Raw genomic sequence first — 15,186 nt, forward strand, 5'->3', positions numbered from 1 at the left:
ATTTAGAACGGGAAGGTGAGAACTTACTTCTGACACCTGAAACCCCACACTTCTTCCTCCTAGTCCATTCCCAGAATTCGAGCAGCCCAGCTGGGTTTTTGCCTACATAACGGCATTTCAAATGAGCTTTTTAGTACCTTATTCTTAAACAGGATCAGACAGCAAGGACTCAAGGATTTCAAGAAAAGATCTAATACAAAGCAAATAATCAGTGAAAACAAATGTAGAGAAAATAAATGAGACAATTTGGGGAGTTAAAAACCACAAAAAGTTTATCATTACTCTCTTCAGAGAAATGAAAGAGAAGATTATATCCATGTAACAAAAATAGCTATAACCAAAGACTTGATAATTTTAAAATTTTTAAAAACTAAAAGTATGAGAAGGGAAAAATCCTATTAAAGTATTAGAAATATGTAAGTTCACAAAATTTCCTTGAAAGTAATGCAATAAAACACAGAGATGGAAAAGGAGGCTGCGGAAATAAAAGTCCAACGTTCAAATACTAGGAGTCTCAGAGAATCCAGAAAATGGGGAAGGGAGGTCAGATCTTATTTAAAGCTAGTTATACCTACAAAATCCTTTTTTTTTTTTTTTTTTCTTGCTTTTTTGGGCTACATCCGAAGCATATGGAGATTCCCAGGCTAGGGGTCGAATCAGAGCTGTAGACATTGGCCTACTCCACAGCCACAGCAACACCAGATCCAAGCCACATCTGTGACCTACACACAGCTCACAGCAACACCGGATCCTTAACCCACTGAGCAAGGCCAGGGATGGAACCAGTGTCCTCATGGATCTAGTCAGGTTCATTTCCATGGTGCCACGATGGGAACTCCTGCCTACAAAATCCTAAGGGAAAATGCTTTCTTCCTAGAACTTTATGCAGAGAAATGGAAATTTTTTTCTAGTATTTAAGCATGAGGGTAGCACAAGTCATTTCTTAGACATAGAAGGTCTCTAGACATTCACTTCTGATATCTCTCTTTGCAGGAAGTATCCCCCAAATGAAGAAGTAAACCCCCCCAAAAAGGAAAAGACATGGGATATAGAAAATAGGATTTAACACAAAAGAGAGAGATGAAGATAATCTTCAAGATAGTGGAAGTAATTGATAGCTCTTAAGGTATGAAAAAACATGCTTTATATGCAGTATGAATATATAAATAAACCTCCATAACCCTCTCATAATAATGTACGTGTACTCACAAAACAGTTAAGTCACTACACCAGGACTGGACAAGGAGAAAGACAAAGAGCCAGAATTTTAACCCACAAAGCTTGGTGTCAGGATTCTCATCATTAGCAGCATGTTTCCTACGTCCCATGTATACCGCTCATCAAAATTATGATATAATTATATTTATAAAGTAGAAGGGCAGGAGAAATGTTCAGATGTGTGTCATAGTCTCAAACGTAGGAATAATGGTGAAAAAGGGCTGCATTTTCATCTTCTGTAATGGCAAGTCAATAGGTAACGCTCCAAACTTGAAAATAAAAATCGAGAATAAAACTATATGACAAGGCCCTACTGTACAGCACAGGAAACCATATTCAGTATCTTATAATCATCTATAATGGAAAAAGAATATATATATGTATATACAGAAATTCAAATGAGCTTTTTAAGTGCCCTGGTCTTCAATATGATTGGACAGCAAGGACTCAAGGATTTCAAGAAAAGATCTAATATGAAGCAAATAATCGGTGCAAAATAACCTGAAGAAAATCAAAAAGTCTACGTAATGGAGATGAAAATACCAGAAAGTTTATCATGAGTCTCTTCGGAGGGAGGAAAGAAAAGATTGCATTCCATGAAACCAAAATAGCTACCAAGACTATTCATACTTCAAAAATCTTTATGTATTTTAAAATATACCTTCATGTATATAAAATGACTTTGTTGTATGCCTGAAACTAACACAACATAAACAGAAAATGCACTTATAATGTATATTTGCTGTTTAAAAAATTCTATGGTCCTTAAGGTTTCAACTGAAACACGACCACTTTTATGACCCCCTTTCCGGTTTTGGGGAATTCTGAGGTGGGAAATGGTGCGATTCCTGCTTAACTGATGCAGAGGTGCCAACCGAAGGACACTGGGCCACATTACTCAGATACAGCTTGTGAAAATATTTTCCACTGTTGAATGCTCAATGTATCTTGGACAATCCATAAATCACTGATAGTGTTTTCCCAGTCAGCCTCTTCAAGGGTGGACTTCCCATCCTGGCTTTTTATTGTCTTCCAGCCAATTTGCTCACCCAAGGAAAAGAAAACAAACTCGATGTTCCCAGACGTCACAGTTTTTCTCTCCTGCCTCTTAAATATGTTACATAAATTCCATTTTTGCTTTATTTCCCTGTTCTCATATGCAAGTAAATTCCCAGTGTTAACTAATCAGACCCTCTAAGAAAGGTCTTATTGGCCAGACCTACAAGGCCAACTCAACAAGACACTAAGCTCTAATTCCTGACCAATACTTGGACCGGAAACGAACCATTACAAGGTATTCTGTCCTGCTCTAGTTGCCCCCAAAGCACAGACAAAGCCAGACATCACCTCCTCCTAGGCAACCTTCTGTCAAACCCACTTCCCCTGAGAAGGGAGCGGCTGTATTAGCCTTGTGTAAAAGATACATTCCCACCTTCATGTCTCATACATTAGAAGCTTTGTGTTGTCAGAGTCATTTCCTCCTGCTCAGTAGATGTCAACACATCCTCTCAGATATTGCTACCACAGTGGACATAGCCCTGACTATAGGAGTTTCAGGTTTGGAAAGTTAAAATAATGACTTTAAAAAATGTGGGTTTTCAGAGTTCCCTGGTGCCTCAGGGGGTTAAGGATCTGGCTTTGTCACTGCTGCCGCTTGGGTTACTGCTGTGGCCCAGGTTCCATCCCTGACCTGGGAACTTCCACATGCCAAGGGAAAGGCTCCTCCCCCCAAAAAATGTGTTGTTTTTTTTCCCCCTAGTGTAATGACCCCAGAAAACCCAAATTAAGCGGTAGAGGATAGAAAGTGCAGCTTCACGGTGAGGATGCATATTTACGTCATTTGGGCTTAGAAAGGGGTGTCACAGAATCTCCACTGCTTAAAATTAGAGGAAAGACCTTCCAGGTCTAGAACAATGGGGCAAAAGTCCTATTTCCTAACTATTTTGTTATTATTTTTTTTTCAATTTGGACACAGCTTAGAGCTCTGCTGCAAAGAATTCAAAATTATCATCCATTTGATCACCACCACCACCACCCTCTGCCCTATTCATTTTCAGGCTCTCATCACTTCATCCCTTTTTGTTTTGTTAGTTTCATGACCGCACCATTGGTATATGGAAGTTCCTGGCCCAGGGATTGAATCCAAGCCACAGCTGCAACCCACGTATGCAGCAGCTGTGGCAATGACAGATCCTTTAGCCCACTGTGCTGGGCCAGGGATTGAACCCGGACTTCCACAGTGACCTGAGCTGCTGCAGTTAGATCCATAGCCCATTGTGCCATAGCAGGAACTCCTTTCATCACTTTTAAGTGGGATTTTTACAGTATGCAAGGAAGACCTGCCTTCTTCACACTTCAGCTTAGATCTCAAACTTTCCTCAGTATCTTTCTGAAAATTTGATCACATGGAACTCTCCTGCTAAGAAACTTCCATCACAGTCTTCAAGTTGAGTATCTGAATCACTCATTACAAGGCTTAACGCCATAATTTTCTCCTTCAGCTTCTGCTCTCTCTGTCCTTTTTTACAACATATAATTCAAACTAAACTAATGTTTACTAAAGGAAAGAAACTAATCAAAAGTGAATAATTAAAGAAGAAGCAAGAGGAAGGAAGATGGAGAATTGATTTTCCCATTTATATCCATATATATAAATACACATTTTAACTTCATGGCTTCCAAATGCATATCCTCCTGTCCAGAACCCAGAGTCCCATAACAGCAAAGCCAGCAATTTTTGTGGCAATTTTACAAACATGGCAAAGTATAGAGGTCCAATACAGAACATCTTTTTTTTTTCTTTTTCACAATTTGAAGCTTTCCTCATTCAATCTCAAGGAAAACAATTTTTTCTCATTGACACACGTGCACCTTCCTTGCTGCGTTTGTGTACTAGACTTTGTCTCAGATTAACTTGGTTTATATTTTGCTATCAAATGCCTTTCCCTCATTTTATTTGTTTTATTTTATTTTATTTTGTCTTTTTAGGACCACACCTGTGGCATATAGAGGTTCAGTCCAAACCTCCATCAGATTTGGATGGACGCTAGGGGTAGAACCGGAGCTGTAGCTGCTGACCTACACCACAGCCATAGCAAAACGGCAGCTCAAGGCTCCACCTGATCCTTAACCTACTGAGCGAGGCCAGGGATCAGACCCACATCCTCATGGGTGCCTGTCGGGTTCATTAACCACTGAGCCACAACAGGAACTCCTCCCTCGTTTTAGAAATCACTGACTGTCTCCCTAAATCTGGTCTCCGCTAGTCTCCCCCAACCTCATAAATAGCTGCACCGTCCACACATTGGCTCAGGTCATTGCTCACACTCGCCCTTACTGTTTTCCTACCGGATCCATCAGCAAGTCCTGATGAGCCAATGATGGGGTCCCAGATACATCCTTCTGACTGCAGTCCTGCTCAGGGATGTAGACTTTGGGGAGTTACCACTTAGCTTCAGCAAACCGACCTTTGGAGCTTGAGAGATTGGTATGAAGAAAAAAAGGGGTTAAAAAAAATTGAGATCAGTGGTGAAAGAGATCGAGCTGATGAACAGATGTCTTAGACTGAGCAGATACAGAAGTGAAGTCAAAAAGCTGCTAATCTCTGGTGACAAATGGGAGGGTTTCAGGAGTGGAAGAGTCCATGTGGCTAAGGAGAGGGACGGGAGAGGGGAAAGTGGGGCAGAGAGATCTCTTTAGAATAAGATCCTTGTAGGTAGGAGTTCTTTCCAGATCTTGTTCTACCTGAGGATATTTTCACTTCTTCCAGACCATCGTATCTAGAATATTTTATGGACTATGTGCTAATAAAGAGATTCATTTTGGCAGTGGCAAAACAAGTCCCCCTAGGGTGCTATGAGCAATTAAGGCATTTAACACTATCCAGAGGCAATTTTTTTCTTTCTTTTTTTGGGGTGGGGGGCGCACTTGTGGCATATGGAGGTTCCCAGGCTAATAAGAATGGAATCTGAGCTGCATCTGCCAGCCTACACCACAGCCACAGCAACTCAGGAGCCTTGTTTGCAACCTACACCACAGCTCACAGCAATGCCAGATCCTTAACCTACTGAGAGATGCCAAGGATGCAACCTGTGTCCTCATGGATACTAGTCAGGTTCATTACTGCTGAGCCACAACTGGTACTCCACCCAGAAGCAATTTCTTAAATGACTCAGGATAAATTCAGATCATCAACAGGTTATACTCACTGAGAACATGTTCCCTCTGGGCTGAGTGAGCATTCTAAGAAAGTATTTATAAGAAGGTGGTACACTAAATAGTCATTTCCCAGCTCTGTATTGCTCCCTGAGTATTGGAGCTAATTGCCTAATAAATGAGTGTTCTCCAATATCCCTTCCCTCTACACAGAACACATTAACAGGAATCACATCATCTCCAGTTGTTTGCCTCAATCGACAAATATTTATTGATGAAATAAAGCTACATCAGGTGTGTCTTGATGATAGGGTGGCTGGCGAAAGGACAAATCAGAACACATCTCAGTGGAATCATAGCAGGCAGGTGAAAATTCGTTGTTGATAGTAAGATTAACAAATACATGTGCATAACAGTTTACAAATCTTATCACTTATGTATAGCTTACTTGATCAGAACACTCTTTGGAGGTGTCATTATCCCCTATTTTAAGAAGAGAAAATGGTGCTTGAAAGACTTTTTAAAAGTCACTGGCAAGTAGTTTTCCCCCAAATACACTTAACTTCCTAAATTTTTTCAGTAACAGTACATTTAAGAGGTAGTATGTTATGCAGACAGCTTAGCACTGAACAGTGGGCTGGTGCCCTGGGAAGGATCCCATCCAGTTAGTGCTCCAAGAACAGGACAGGTGATGCTGAGACGCTCCAATAGAAGAATGAATTTCAACCGTGCATCCGCTAGGTGGCAGTAAAGGCCACCATTAGAAGTAAGTATTTATCTAGGGACACGTGGCCTTTAAGTGGTCAAAGTAGGAAAGAGGAAAGAAGCAAAGCAATGGCAGTTTTTTAGAGTTAAGAAAAGTGTGCGTGGGTATATGCACGCGTGCATCTGTATGTGTGCGTGTGTTTGTGGGGCAGAGGAACTAAAAAATGAATAGAACTGTTACTGCATTCTATGCAGTTTCCTACACTTGCTGATGGGTAGAACCAGAATGAAAGAAAGACTGTGATATGCTCCTACTGTGTTCTCTTAAAATCCCACCTCTGGATTCTGGATTTCCAGTGAGGTATTGTATGACATCCAAAATTATCATCATACTCAGTATAAAGGTGAGTGTTCTCTTGAGAGGAAGGATGCACAAATTCAGTGCATGAATATCTATGGCTATGCCTACACTCTTGTCTTTCTTCATAAATGTATACAGTCTATTCACTGGTAGAGAAGCAAGCAACTTGCAGTTTGCTCTGGGTAAAGAAACTCAATAGCTGCAGGAATCCAAGATAGTTTTGCTGTTTTCCTGTTCAGTAGTAATCAGCATCATTACAGGTTAATTGCAAATATTAGTCACTGGATAAAGAATACAAGCTCCCAACTGGAACATTCCACATCAGAAAATACATGCATCTGAAGAGTTGCAGAGTTGGAACCCATCTTTTCCACAGAATGATGTTTAGATGCTATCCTAAGCTTTCTGAAAGTTAGGGGGAAAACTGGTCCATCTGTCTATGAATCTCAACCAATTCTGAACAGAGCCCCCACACCTCATTTATAAAACCAGAGTTCCCATCAGTTTGGGGAGTGTTCTGGGGTCTCCTTGTGCACCGGAGGCAGCTGCTTTTCTTCTGGCACCGGGGGTAGATCAGGTGCCTTCTGCCCACACCTTGAAACAGTGAAGCGAGTCATGTGAAGGGCTTCTTCATACCCTGGGAGGGTGTCCATGGAGGTGGGCAGCTGGCTCAGGGAGCCGGGGGAGTGAGCCACGGCTAGGATTCTTCGAGCTGCAGGGCCAAACGCTGACTGCAGGGCTGGGAAGGGAAGAAGAACTAGAGCTCAAGTCAACGTGGTGTCCTCAGACAGCAGGGACTTACACTACACTTAACTCCTCCATTTTTAAAAGGTGTCCAAACCCACCATCACCCTTGGCCACAGATGTTATGAAAATCCTGTGATGCTTGTTTAGAAACTAACTTCATCCTTTGCTAGGAGATTCCCATCTCCTGGCTTCCTCGAATAATCTAACGTGTGTTGCCGCATCTCACAAACTTGCCCTTTCCCATTTACAGATCTGGAACCCTTTCTATCAACCCACTAAAGTCACAGACTCCTTGGAAATAGTTCTTTCTGCCTTATTTGTCTTTTCTCCAAAATGACCATGACACAAGAAAAGCAGGGAAAGTGAACAACTTGGCAGAGCATTCTCGCTTTTCAAAATAAATATCACAGTGTAGTGTCACCTGCTGTTCTGCCTGATCTTCACTCCAATCTTAGGAAAGAATATAATCCAAAGAAAAGAACAAAGGGGGAAAGAAGGAGTGCTTATGATTATCAAGTGTTGGGACTAATATTTAATGTATTAAGACCTGGCGAATAAAGAACTGGAAGTACACATGACTAATTTCTCTAAAGATAAAAATAGTACAGATAATAGGAAATGTATACAAGATCTGAGACATTTTGGAGAAAAGGATATGTTCAGAGCTTAAAATAGTTTTTTGGTTTGTTTTTTGTTTTTGCTTTTTTTTTTTTTAAGGGTCACACCTGTGGCATATGGAAGCTCCCAGGCCAGGGGTGGAATCCGACTTACAGCTGCCGGGCTACCACAGCAGCAGCAATGGGCGATCAAGCCACATTTGTGAACTACACCACAGCTCATGGCAACACGGACCCTTAACCCGCCGAGCGAGGCCAGGGATGGAACCCACATCCTCATGGATGCTAGTCGGATTCCTTTCAGCAGTGTCACTAGGGGAACTCCTTAAAATAGTTTTATCAAAATAGCTATAACCTTGGGAATCCTTCCTCTAAGCCATTTCCAAAATTGTCTCCAACATTTTGATTATTTCTTCACTCTATCAGCAGTCAGATAAAAAAATTGAGCACACTGCATCCATGAGAAACCAGGTTATCAGGTTCTGGAAATTAAAGCTACCCTGAGTTTTAGAACCCTTAATACTATGCGACCAGTGTTTCTTTTCTTTCTTTTCTTTTCTTTTTTTTTTTTTTTTTTGTCTTTTTGTCTTTTTTCTAGGGCTGGCCTCGCGGCACATGGAGGTTCCCAGGCTAGGGGTCTAATTGGAGCTGTAGCCGCAGGCCTACACCAGAGCTACAGCAATGTGGGATCCTAGCCGCATCTGCAACCTACACCACAGCTCATGGCAAGGCTGGATCCTTAACCCACTGTGGGAGGCCAGGGATCGAACCCGCTACCTCATTCCTTAACCACTGCGCCATGATGGGAACTCCTGCGACCAGTGTTTCTACACCGTTGGAGCGCACCTTAAGTACTGTTTTGAGCCTGGATTCACCTGCCCTGTTAGTCGTCCATGTACTCACAAGTGATGGTGCTTTGCAGAGTGCTGTCATGGTCAAAAGCGATGACGGTCACTTCATAGGGGGGTCGGCCCTCCTCTTCTCCATTTTGCTGACGACCGAGACAGCAGCGGAAGCACACAGAAGTCAGGCCACACAGCAGAAGTAATGCGCCCACGACCACCAGCAACCTGCAAGGAACCCGCACTGTGGTGAGAGTTCGTGGGGGGGGGGGGGCCTGGGTTGTTTCCCAGCTTAGGCGGAATCAGTCTTCAATGTCTGCGTTTTTAATTCTTGTTTCAATATTTTATAGAATGACTCAAGATTTTAACACTTAGGCTTTCCCTTCACGTAAATACTTTCTTCTTTTGGCAGCAAGGCTAAGTCCATTCGCTGGAACAATTAATAACAGATTTGATGTGGTTCAGAGGGGCTGCTTTTTACTGAAGTAATCTCTGCGTGACTTGTTCTAGAGCTGACCCCGAGAAAGTACACAATCGTCCGTTGATGTTGGCCCAGGAGATGGTATTGAAATAGGAAATCCTGGCTTATTGTCACATAGGTTAGAAATGAGGTAAAGAAGTTTTAACCCATGAGATGCTAGATAAGTAGACTGGCTCTCTCAGACCTTTCTTTCCTCCTGCTGTCAAAATACTTAAAAACCGAAAAAGTTTAAAAAAATATTACCCCTGAGAAAAAGTCCCTTTTAAACATCTTTCTGGGTAATAGTGATGAAACTTACCATATGTACCAGAGATGTACCCAATCCGTGGTCAGGCAACTATGGAGAAGAATAAAAATTTTTTGCAATAAAACTATAGTCAATGTCCCTTATAATTCCGGAATCAGAAATATGAATCACAAGATATAATGCCTTGCTATAATAAAAGCATCACAGGTTATATTATAATGTCATTGTAACCAGATGAATCTATTATGAAATGGGATACCTTTAGTAGTGACTTTTATCATAAATGGTATTGTGTAAATCATTATAAGATAGACTAAACTAGTGGTCATGAAAATAATGTTGATAGAACATGGCCCCTGGAAACAGTGTTAATGACAATTCCCAAGAAAGAACTTGCAATGCAAGTTTACAAAGAGTGAAAATGAAACCTCGGAGTTAAGGTTTGACTATATTTTTCGGTCAGTAACATTTAAATATAAAGAAAATTTCAGTTATAAACATAAAAATTTGTAATTCATGTTTTGCAAATTGTTGCAAAAACAGCCACCGTATAGCTAAACAACCAGGTCCTACTGTCTAGCACAGGGAACTATATTCAATATCCTGTAATAAACCATAGTGGAAAAGAATATGAATATATATATATATGTACATGTATGCATAACTGAGTCAATTTGCTATACGCCAGAAAATAATACAACATAGCAAATGAATTATACATCAATAAAAAATAAAAAGCAGAAAAAAAGAAAAAAAAAAAGAGAGGGAGTGCCCATTGTGACCCAGCGGGTTAAGAACCTGACATAGTGTCCATGAGGATGCGGGTTTGATCCCTGGCCTTACTCAGTGGGGTGAGGACCTATCGCTGCTGCAAGCTAGAGCGTAGATGGCAGGTGTGTTGCCATGGCTGTGGCATATGCTGGCAGCTGCAGCTCCAATTCTTGACCCTAGCCTGGGAATTTACATTTAAAAAAGAGAACAAAAACAAAACAACAGACCGAAAAAGGAAAAGAAAGAAAAGAAAAGAAAAGAAAGAAAGAAAAAAAAGGGCCACTGTAAAACCATAAGGATGTCCACCATAAAAAGGTCTTTAGATTCTCACATTCAGGGTCAAAACTGAGGCCAAATAAGACAAGGGCAAAATGTAGAAACCGACTTCATTAGAAACCTCATTAAATACTCTGAATGAACCAGGGCAATTATCAGTTTTCACTCTAGGATGAAAAACACATGGACTTCATGGGAGAAGAAGTGTGGGGACACTGCAGGAGTGTGGGGTGGGGTGGAGGGGAGGGCAAAGGTTTGTCTTTGAAGATAAATACATTTGCTCATACTTGCTGGTATAATGGTCTGTTGAAATCTATTGAAATCCATGTCTACACCCTCTCTGTTTGCCCAGTTGTAGACCGTGCAGTTTGCCTTTTCACGGCACAGCATCTTCTCTGCGTGTTCTCACATTCCCATTTGTTCAAAGCCCCTGATTCTATTAAAAATAACTCTTCCTGGGGTGGTGTCTAAAAAACTTCAGAAAGCATGTGACAAGAAACAAAGGCCATCCGCTTCCCCCGGGTTTAACAGACTTGGCTGTTGGGAAACTCTTCCCATGGCTAAATATGTGTTTTCCTTCAGCCTAAGTAAGATCTTTATTCAAACCTTCCCTGCTCTGTTCAGTAGTTTCCCCCCAAGAGAAAGGAATCTCTTCCTTTTTTATCTTTTCTGTCCTTTGTGTTTATGTGAACCTAATCAAGACAGTTTAGGTTAAGGGATAAGCACCTCAAAGTGACAGCTAAATGAAGTCTGCAATAATTGCTAATGTGCCCTAAAAAATAGGAAATGAGGCGTCTTTGGCAATTCCCCGAATATATCTGCCTGTGACTGATGAATCCAGACTATCTTGGTGAGTCACTGAGAAGCATAGGAGGAAAGGCTTTTGCAAATCTCTGTAACTGTTACATTGAGATTAGGTCTGCTATTTTGATAGGAAGATTGGCTTTGGAAAACATGCAGTCAGCAGTACTATTTTGAATCCTTAAGATGACACGAAGGCACGTCTGTTTGGGGACAACCCCTGTCTGTGAAGTCAATGCATCGATGCCCCTTTAAGTAGAAATAAGGGAAGTCACAGATACTTAATGAGATTTTGACCCAGATTTTGACCCCGTCTGGGGTGTGGATGTCTCTGTCTGCCTCTCCCCGCTCCCCGTGGGGACGCCCAGATACTTACTGTTCAGGACTGACACAGTTCTCCTCACATCTTGCCCAAGGAAGCTGTAGGAAGGAAAATAATCTCAGACAGGAAAATCACCTTAACGGCTCTGCTCAGCAGCCTATGAATCCTACCTCGTGACACTGCTGTGAGGTTAGCTGGCGAGAGCAGGGCAAATTCAAGGACAAGGTCATGGGGTCAGCCCTGTCTAGGGCTGTTTGCATCTCTCCCATGCCTGTTCTTTATCAAATTTGAAGTGGGAAAACTTGGAAGAGCAAATATCTAATCTGGTTTTTTGGTTTGTTTTGGGTTTTGTTTTTTCTGGTGGTAGGTGACCATCACTGACTTTGTGAATAAGAGGCAGCATTTATATCAATAATTTTTTATCTTAGACATTTTCTGATCTGCCCCTCAGGGTATTGTTATTGTCCTCCTAATTCTCAGTTACAAATTGCATTCATTCCCTCAGGGCATCACTAATTCACTGTACAAGAGAAGAGGGGGAAAGGGGAGGGGAAAAGTTACGTATTGAATAGTGCCAATATTATGTGCCAAGCAGACTGGCACATTTTAAGATTTGAAATTTTAAGATTTCAGGGCATCTCATCACAATAGCAATGGAGGTGGGTATATTTAACCCTGTTTTGAAACATGAAGGGACTAAGGCATAGAGGTTTAAGTAACATGACAAACTGCTCACACCTATTGGTATGGCAAGGATACAAATACAAATCAAACTCCAGCATATATGTGTGTGGCCTGAATTTCTTACCAACAGCTCCTTACGTTGTTATCAAGTTCCTTCTACTCCCAGGAAAGGAAACGCCCTTCCTTCTTCTACCTTATATTACCGTTCATTTTCTCCCGCGGAAGCCTCTCTAGGTAAACTTTTGCTCTAGACACTCTTTCTCTCTTCCAATAACTTGGACAGCTTGACATCTCAGCAATAAAGAACGCAAAGTTCCTCTAAAAAAAGATGGAGAGGAGTTCCCGTCTGGCGCAGTGGTTAACGAATCCGACTAGGAACCATGAGGGTGCGGGTTCAATCCCTGCCCCTGCTCGGTAGGTTAACGATCCGGCGTTGCCGTGACCTACGGTGTAGGTTGCAGACGCGGCTCGGATCTCGCGTTGCTGTGGCTCTGGCGTAGGCCGGTGGCTACAGCTCCAATTCGACCCCTAGCCTGGGAACCTCCATATGCCACGGGAGCGCCCAAGAAATGGCAAAAAAAAAAAAAAAAAAGATGTAGATGTGTACTTATTGGGAGTCTGTTGGCGGAGGCAGGGAACACGAATGGTCCTTACAAATCGCGTGAAAAGGATTTGTCGCAGGACTAACAGCTGATCTCCGCAGACATTTCCTGAGTTTTGTTTTAATTTAAAATAGTTGGCTGTTAAGCATGACAAAGTGTGTGTTTCCTCAACCCACCCCTGTTCCTAACCGAAGGTTAAAAAAAAAGAAAAAGAAAAAGCCCAAAGTGCTCAGCAGATAAAATTCCTCTTTTCAGAACTGTTGCAAAAAGAGAAGAAGAAGCAAGAAAAGAAGAGAAGGGAAGGACAAGGAAGAGAAGAGGAAGCAAGAAGAAAATCCAAGAAAAAGAGAGGAAAAAAAGACGCTTACTGGTATATAGGAGGCAAAACAGACTGCACCCGCCCTGCCCCGACCTCTGCAGGAAATTGATGCCAGCCCATTTCTTCATTTGGTTTCCTTCTTAATAGATTTCAAAGCTGTATAAACTTCCCCCCGACAGTGGTTCAGAATCCCTACGTCCAGTGACCCTTCTCAGCTAATGAGTTACTCAGGATCTTCTGATTTTTTGTTGAGAGATGTAAAAAGGGGCAAAGTGTTTTTAAAGACTTCTCTTTCTTATCTGTGATCCCGAGGCATCTGAACTGTTAGATCAGTAAAAGGACTGATGTGGGAAACACTAGGGGAATTACGTAGGTAGTTTTAAAATTTTACTTGGGATTTTGAGGGATAGGTGATAAGTTAAAAGAGAGAAATATACAGGAGACACTTCTAAATCGTCATCGCTGTCCTACTTGTATATATGTTCCTGTTTTCACCCATGTCATTAGTCCCCTGTGCCCTACGTAACTTTATACTACTATGGGAATTCTAGTTATTCTTTCTAGTTATTCTTTCCCCACCATCACTTTGGTTCTATATATGTCTTTCCCCCTCTTTCATTTGCCCCCAGATTCTTCCGAGAGTTGATTTACTTGAGAAACAAACAAACAAAAGCCTTATTTCAGTGTTTTCACGACTCACCTGGATGAAATACACCAGGGCAGAGGTCATCAGGGCTGGAGCTTGAATGCCCATTGGGCTGGATTCCCTTTTCCCCAGATCAGGCACTGGGTGTCCACTGCCTCCTTTCTGTGGTCTGTGCCATGTCTGTCTTCTTGACCTACAGGACTTAAGGAGAGAAACTTTTCTCAGCAATAGATCAGGTTTTCCTTCTCTCTCCCTCCTTCTTTCTCTCCTCTCACTCCCTTGGGCTGCTGTTCTCTGTGGTTTTCCTCTCCCCTTCCATCCTGGCATCTTTAGTTCCATCACTGGCTTGAAGCTCTCCCCATTGGCTTCCCTTTGCCTTCCCTTCTTCTCCTTTGAATCCTTTCTCTATGTCCTTAACTTTCTCCCACTGCCCTGCAAGGAAGGCATTCAAGGAGGACACATCAGTATCTGGAATGAGGTATTTTTCTAGGCAGTGGTGAGACACTGGACTCCAAGGAGAATCAAAGGCAAGTTGAGGGCCACCAAATAAGTTGTCTTCTCCATCAGAAAGGGAGTACTATTCTTGGTCCTTCACCCAAGCACTCCAGGGAGATGGTTGCAAGTTGAAAGTCACCCTACAAATTTCCAGTCACTCCCTCTCCCTGTGATTAGCCCTCCTCTCTTGCTCTTTGAAACCCTCCCCTTCACTGTGTTGATAATCAACTCCCCTGGTTCTGGGTCATTTATTCCTAGACACTGAAGTAGGGCTGAGAGTTTGCCACATGAACTGGAAAGCGCTCCCATCTTTGGAGAAGTCAGGTTTGAAGATTAGAATATCTGGGTGCTGTCCATGAGATTTCCCCCCTCCACCCTGACTTCAATTTCCACTGAAATAGTTAAACTAGGCAAACTTTTTTCTTTTTTTTTTTTTCACACTGAGATTCAAGAGCTATAAGTCTCTCCCTCTCTCTCTCTCTCATATAAAGTCAGAGCGAAAACAAGTGCACATGGAACGGACATAAAATATTTGTAAAGAAACATCTCTACAGGGACAAAGAAATGGCTGTATAAATGATGTATGCTTACACCAGTAGACTTTTACTTAATAATAGAAAGGATTAAAACATATTAAAAATACAGAATATTTCATAAAAATATGAATTTCTTCATAAAAAGAACGGGAAAAATTCTTCTCATAAGAGTTGGAAAAAAACAACTTTCAGATCCTTCCTAATTTGGAAAGTCTGATTTTACTATTGTGGGGAGGCTTTGGGATGGGGTGATTCTAAAAAGCCATCGCATGGCTTAACAATGGGACATGAGAATGGAGGATATAAACTTAACTTTTTTTCTTAGCTTGGGAAAGCAAATAGCTTTTCTTTTGAAAGAAAA

The 15,186-nt window shown here is 41.7% G+C and overlaps 1 protein-coding gene across 4 annotated transcripts; it reads right to left on the reverse strand.

Moving 5' to 3' along the window:
• Nucleotides 1–5,620: 5,620 nt before the first annotated feature.
• On the reverse strand, nucleotides 5,621–14,440 carry TMEM52B (transmembrane protein 52B). 4 transcript variants are annotated; one of them, XM_021092362.2, is made up of 5 exons: nucleotides 13,849–14,440; nucleotides 11,598–11,641; nucleotides 9,425–9,463; nucleotides 8,707–8,873; nucleotides 5,621–7,178 (listed from the first exon to the last, which is right to left on the reverse strand). In XM_021092362.2, exons 1-5 carry the CDS (start codon nucleotides 14,131–14,133, stop codon nucleotides 6,940–6,942), a joined length of 774 nt encoding a protein of 257 aa, XP_020948021.2. In that variant the 5' UTR covers nucleotides 14,134–14,440; the 3' UTR covers nucleotides 5,621–6,939. The 4 variants fall into 4 exon arrangements, with proteins under 4 accessions (XP_020948021.2, XP_020948020.2, XP_013843842.2 ...); XM_021092361.2 differs by having other exon boundaries at nucleotides 5,621–7,196; XM_013988388.3 differs by lacking the exon at nucleotides 9,425–9,463.
• Between the last annotated feature and the right edge of the window lie 746 nt (nucleotides 14,441–15,186).

This window comes from Sus scrofa, chromosome 5 (assembly GCF_054392235.1).
Source record: "Sus scrofa isolate SSC_HxYL_T2T_F1_AM1 chromosome 5, Sscrofa_HxYL_maternal_Yorkshire_Landrace_v2.0, whole genome shotgun sequence".
NCBI lineage: Eukaryota > Metazoa > Chordata > Mammalia > Artiodactyla > Suidae > Sus > Sus scrofa.

Coding starts and splice junctions, on each gene's coding strand:
- TMEM52B (XM_021092361.2), bottom strand. CDS start 14,133: ATGGAACTAAAGATGCCAGGATGGAAGGGGAGAGGAAAACCACAGAGA. Junction 9,464..11,597: donor AACTGTGTCAGTCCTGAACA/GTAAGTATCTGG, acceptor TCTTCTCCATAG/TTGCCTGACCACGGATTGGG. Junction 7,197..8,706: donor TCTGCAAAGCACCATCACTT/GTGAGTACATGG, acceptor CTTGAGCTCTAG/TTCTTCTTCCCTTCCCAGCC.